General features: G+C 36.5%; 1 protein-coding gene across 1 annotated transcript; it reads left to right on the forward strand.

Annotated features, from left to right (window-relative positions):
* The first annotated feature begins 728 nt into the window (after positions 1–728).
* Positions 729–4,022, forward strand: LOC122279642 (WEB family protein At2g38370). Its single transcript, XM_043090392.1, has 2 exons — positions 729–1,103; positions 2,275–4,022. Exons 1-2 carry the CDS (start codon positions 864–866, stop codon positions 3,784–3,786), a joined length of 1,752 nt encoding a protein of 583 aa, XP_042946326.1. The 5' UTR covers positions 729–863; the 3' UTR covers positions 3,787–4,022.
* The last annotated feature ends 2,543 nt before the right edge of the window (positions 4,023–6,565 follow it).

Below are 6,565 nucleotides of genomic sequence, written 5' to 3' on the forward strand. Positions count from 1 at the left end.
TCTTGGTTGGCTATCTGTGCCAATACTTGAGATGAACCAAGTTTATCGACCCCAAACTCTACCTCATTCTCTTGAGAAAAAACGAAGAAGAGACTGAAGACTTGATACTTATACATTTACGACTGCAATTAAATAAACATTAAACTTAGATTTAGATACTAAAATGATCTGAAATAATTTATGAATACTAATAAAAATTTAATAAATACTAGTGAAAAATTATAAATAATAATTAACTATTTATAAACAATAATAAAATAATTTGAAACTACTTTACTAACCCGCCTAAATACAGGAATAATTATTTTGGAATTAGAACCCTTTAAAAGAAGAAATTCTTGAATATTCGTTAGGCAAAACAGAATTTATGGTCAATATAATAGGAAGTACATTTTCCTAGAAAAGTGGTGCTTTCTTTTAACGCGCTCTCAAGCTCATGATATTTTGAAAGAAGAGAAGAGGAGAAGCCCGTTAGACTGTGCCTGCACATTGCCGTTGAAAAATCACTTCTTTTGTGGGCCTCACATTCAAAATATCAATGCATAGCCTCAATCTTCCCTCTTTCCCACTAAGGGCAAAAAGGTTTTCACTATTTTCTCCCCTTAACCGCACAAAACTGCCGTAAAATCCCTCCACCACCATAGTCTTTTCCGTAAATCAGCTACAAATGACAAAATCCAACGTACACTAGGGATTCTTTTGCTTTTGTCTTCTTTGTTTCTTTCCCTCTGTCTCTCTCTCTCTCTCTCGGTGCCGAACATCAACATCATCATTATTCGACTGTGATCCCACCACCAACCTGATAAATTAGCCAGAGGGTTCAGTTATTGCTCAAATTCTTTGTCGTTTTACCCCCAACTCGAATGGCTGAAACCCGAGGAACTACTGGCGGTTTCAAAGCGGGACCGGGATCTACCACCGGACTGTCCACTTCGGGTGCGAAAGTAGGCGGAACTATGTGTAGGAGTGGCGATGTGAAGGAGGGCAGTTTCAGGTCGGAGATCGATACTTCGGCGCCGTTTGAGTCAGTGAAGCAGGCGGTGAGTCGATTCGGTGGACTTGGTTACTGGAAACCCCACAACGTCAAGTTCTCTGATGCCGAGGTTCTCTCTCTCTCTCTCTCTCTCTCTCTCTCTCTCTCTCTCTCTCTCTCTCTTATTTTTGCATGTAACAAAGAGTCGTTTTTTATGACTTGAAAAGAAAAGCCTGGAACTTGAGGGTAATTGGATGCTATTGCTTCTTCAGAGCTCTTGATTTTGCAACAGATTAAGTACACTCTTAATCTCATTGTAAGAGTAGAGCAACCTGTGTCTACAGTTTGTCTAAAAGTGTAGTGGTACTATATGATACAAATTTAAGTTTCCTTCTTGCTACTTTTTGGTTTTAGTTCCTTGCTGCAGTTAGTGTTACCTTAGATTCAAACCCTGCGTGAGATGGGGGTAATTTAAGGAATAGAGTGCCATATGCTACCCCGTTAGCTATCAAATTTTACGATGATATTCACCTTCGTATGTGTGAAGGCTAGTTAAGCGGAAAAAAAAAAAAAAAAAGGCTGTTCTGAATGGGACAGTGAGAAAAATGAGAATTCTAAGTTTCGTCGGCTAACCGTTAGAGATAATTCATTTTGTGTTAAAGAGCGCACATGGAAACTTCTGAGGAATTTGATCCAACATTGTCTGAACATCGTTCTGAACCTGCTATAATGGGTCTAACCTCTTTTTTGAAACATCAATGAGACTGTTTTCAAGTTCCTCTTACCCTCATCTTTCAAGCTGGATTTTGATCCGTTACTCTGCCCAAAATGCATTGCCTGGAACCATATGAATTGTCCAAACCATGTTCTTAAGATGTTGTCATGTTTGGTTAATGTCACTTGTTAAATGCGTTGTTGCATAATAGGCTCAAATATCCATGTCCATCATTAGTGTCATGCCACGGTGAGTTCTTTCTTGTGAAGGGACGTTCATTTGAGCTGATGTTCTGAATCTGCAGCACTCCGAGCACTAGTTGCCAGAATTAGCTGGGTGGTTGCCCAACTTGTGTTTTTCTCTCTTTTGGCCTGGAAATCTAGTTTATCTGGCTGCCACATAGCATTGAAAGTCTGGCTGGGAAGCAGTTTGTTTTGTCAGATTCCAACATTCTGTTGGAATGGGCGTATACCATCCATTACACATTTAGCACCAGCTAACTCAACACTAGGCATGATACCTTATTTCTGTGGCTGCACGCATTATAATACTTGATTATGTTGTGACAAGTTTTCTCTATTGGCAGAATGGCGTGGAAGAGGTTGACATTGTGAAACTAGAGGAACAGGCAGCACAATTGGAGAAGGACCTGACTGTAAAAGAGAGGGAAACACTGGAGGTGTTGAAAGAACTGGAAGCTACCAAAACAATTGTCGAAGAATTGAAATCAAAGTTACAAAAGGAAGCATCCAAAATTAATGTGCCACTTGACACAAATATGGATGATAACAACATGAGTAATCCAGCAAAAGAGGGAGATAAGGGGAACCTTGTGAATCCAAATTCGGAAGGTTTGAGCTCATGCCCTTCTTCAGCTCCGGGTTTTATCTTAATGGAACTCAAACAAGCTAAGTTGAATCTCACCAGGACTACTAATGATCTTGCTGACATTCGAGCTTCTGTTGGATCATTTAACAATAAATTAGAGAAGGAAAGGATATCTCTTGAAAAAACTCGTGAGAGGTTAACTCTCAATTCCTCAAAAATATCCTCTCTCGAGGAGGAGTTAAACCAAACAAGACTAAAGCTACAGTTGGCAAAATATTCTGAAATAAAAGTTGGTTCTGATGAGGCTATAGATATTTCGAAGGAGCTCCAACGATTGAGTTCTGAGGCAGAGCAATTTAAAAAAGTGGGAGAAGCTGCAAAATCGGAAGTTCTGAGAGCAGTTTCTGAGATTGAACAGACAAAAACTAAGTTAAAAACAGCCGAAATCAGGTTGTTTGCTGCCAGAAAAATGAAGGAAGCAGCTAGAGCAGCAGAAGCTGTTGCACTAGCAGATATCAAAGCTCTGGAGAACCCTGCAACCTCGTCTGGAGACTACTTGCAAAATCCTGACACGGTAACACTTTCATTTGAGGAGTATTCTTCTCTGACCTGCAAAGCTCAACACGCTGAAGAACTTTCTAAGAGGAGAGTACTAGATGCTATGCTTCAAGTTGATGAAGCGAACGTATCAAAAATTGAAATCTTAAAAAGGGTGGAGGAAGCTACAGAGGAAGTCAAAACTAGTAAGGTGGCATTGGAAGAAGCTCTGAACAGAGTTGAAGCTGCAAACGGGGGGAAGCTAGCAGTAGAAGAGGCTCTTCGCAAATGGAGATCCGATCATGGCCAGAAAAGACGCTCTGTTCACAATTCTACCAAGTTTAAGAACCCTTGCCCATCTCAGCATCGAAGAGAGCCGCATCTCCTTGATGTGAACGGGCTGAATCTGGCAAGTGATGGATCGACGCCTGTGTTGAAGCCAACACTATCGATTGGACAAATACTTAGCAGGAAGCTGCTTGTGCCAGAAGAGTTAGGACAAGGGATGGTGGCAGAGAGAAGCTCCATGAAGCGAAAGGTATCACTGGGACAGATGCTTAGTAAACAACATGGTGATCTACCACCTTCTATTCTACCTTCTACTAGGAAGGCTGAGAGGGAGAATGGTCAGAAGCAGTTCTCTGCAAAGAGAAAGAATTTTGGATTTGCTAAGTTCTCAATTCTTTTGGCAAAGCAAAGGAAGAAAAAGAAGCCAACCCTAAACTTGAGGTAAGGCAGCTAGTTAATCAAGGTCCCAATCAAGAACTGACTTCTAATTTATGTTTTAGCCGTCCTTATTTCCTTGTAGTTCGTGGTTTAGAATTATGCTATTGCTTGGTTCATTATTGGGTATCCCGGTCTGTACTCTGCCATATCATCCTCGTTATGCTCTGGTTGTAAAGCTGTTTGTTATCTATCAATTATTCTTGGCCATCTTTGTGGCTGATGAAACCACATTGATCTTATTAATGTGGATGTGTTCTATATTATGCCTAGTTAAATATGTGTTCGAAGTTGGACTTCGTTGCGCATGCAACGTTAATCAAATCGTCGTCCTTTTGATTGCAGTAAAAGGTTGGAACCACGTTTTTAATTCCACCGCGTCTAATATGAAAAAAGTATCACATTCTCTTAACCAAACTTAGAAGCAACGATTACACTAAACTTGGTGATTCTCCAAAACCTCAAAAAAATTTTACACGTCATATTGTCTTTTGGTCAGCATCTATATAATAATATATAGTTCTATATATTTCCAAAGATATAATACTATATACAGTCGTGAAGTGCATAAATATCATTCAATCATTTTGAAAAAAAAGTAGAGTCAACTATTAAAAATTAAGTTCTTTTCATGTGGGTCTCATATTTATTTATTTTTTTAAAGTAATTGTGCAGCTTTTACGTATTTACGACTACAAGTATAATTTTTTAAAGAATAATATTATATATCACACTCTCATCCTATTAAATAAGATGTGATTTATTTATCACAATTAGATGGTAAAGAAATATGCAATAAATGATTATTCAATAGTGATAAATTTGTTACATCATATTTAGTGTGATGAAAATAGGATGATAGTATAATGTATAGAATTTTTCTTTTTCAAAATATATCTTATAAGAAAAATTCTATACACCATATTACTATATCACTTGCATTAGATTAAGTAAGATGTGGTACATTTACTACTATTGAATGATCATTTATTGTATATTTCTTTATTATCAAATATTGATAATTGCACCACATTATATATAGTGGGATGGTGGTGTGATGTATAATATTACACTAAAAATTACATATAGATTGATATCCATTGGGCTCGATAAAATAAGGTTTGACTACATTAATAAAAATGACTCGTAAACATTTTAACGAAGCATAATATATAATTTTTTTTTAATCAAGCTTGCATTAGAAAGAAATATAAACAAAACAAATGAGGGTTCTTCCCAATATCAATAAACAAGAAACTAGAAGAAATAATAGCTAGTGGAATGCTATCGAAAACAAAGTTGGTAGTGGCCCATTGAGTCACAAAGTATACAAAGTATGCAAATCGATTTTGAGATCGATCAATTTTTTTAAAGTGCTTGTCTTTGTGAATTGCTAGAATAAAAACAATGTCTCTAGTTATGCTTGAGATTTGCCAATCAGTAAACTCTCCCTCGATTGAAGAAATAACCAACTGAACATCTCCTTCTAATAAAGCATAATTGTCTCGTGGGCTCAGTGTGTAAGACGGAAATGTCTTTATGATGCTAATAATGTGAAAATTTGGCATCAACGAATATCCTCACACCAAGATAAAAGAAACATAGTTATGCTTATCCCTACCAAAACCAAAAGAAAAGGATTTGTGCCAAGACACATGACCCCTACAATATTTACCTAAGAGAAATGCTAAATATAGTAACAAAAAACGTAGTCTTTCTTACGGGTTGATATGGTAAGGGGCATAAGTATAAATTTACTCTTTAAAAAAACCTATCTCCATATCTCCACTCTCATACTGCATTTTCTCACCGAAAAAGCCTTTCTCCTTCTCTCTCATGTTCTGCTTCCTCTCCTTGACGGGGACAATGAGAACAACCAAGATTTCTCTTTGGACATATTCTCTCTGAAGGCCTTTCTCCGTCTCTCTCTATCACCTATATTATGTTATTTTTCTTCTGTTTTTTGTCTGGATTTACATGGGTTTGCTTCTCTCTCTAACACCTATATTGGAGAGATTTCATCAGCAATTGGAGATTTAAGAAATTTGCAATATATGTATGTACATGTTTGTTCTGTTTTTACTTTGTTCATTTATTTACTCTTTTTTTTTTTTTTGTTGAAATGGCAAAGACTTACAGGGGAACAATCAATTGACTGGCCCCATACCTTCAACACTAACCCAGATCGGCAATGGCAAGAGCAATGCTTAGATTACACACACAAACACACACACACATATATAGGTTATAAATGAAATCTTTTAAACAAAATCTGTTCTACAACATTTTCTTGGAATATATATTATCTTTTCATGAATTTTTCTTTTAAATAAAATCTGTTCTACAAAGGCTACTTTCAGAGACTTTGAAGAAGATAAGAAGAATAGATATGTATTCAGTCTCTAACACAGTTTATGAGAAGGCTCTCTCTCTCTCTCTCTCTCTCTCTCTATTTAGTCTTGTATTTTCATTATTTTTAATAATAATAACACGTCAGTACGTGCTAGAATGTACGTTTTTGTTACATACAGGTAGCAGCTCTTTTTACTAAATTCAGAATCAGAAATCATATTAATAACCATTTTCTATTATAATATATTACTGTTCTTTGGTCTAATTATCCGAGAAAATTACCCTTTAACTCTTTAATAAAATTATCAATTTTTTTTTTATTTATTACTATTTTTAATAAAATTATCAAGATTTCCACTTAGCCCCCAATTCGAATGTGAGTGGTAATTTGCTTTCTCGTTCAGATCTACTTGTTAAAATGATGGAGATGAGGTGAC

This window comes from Carya illinoinensis, chromosome 10, assembly GCF_018687715.1.
Source record: "Carya illinoinensis cultivar Pawnee chromosome 10, C.illinoinensisPawnee_v1, whole genome shotgun sequence".
Taxonomy (NCBI): Eukaryota; Viridiplantae; Streptophyta; class Magnoliopsida; order Fagales; family Juglandaceae; genus Carya; species Carya illinoinensis.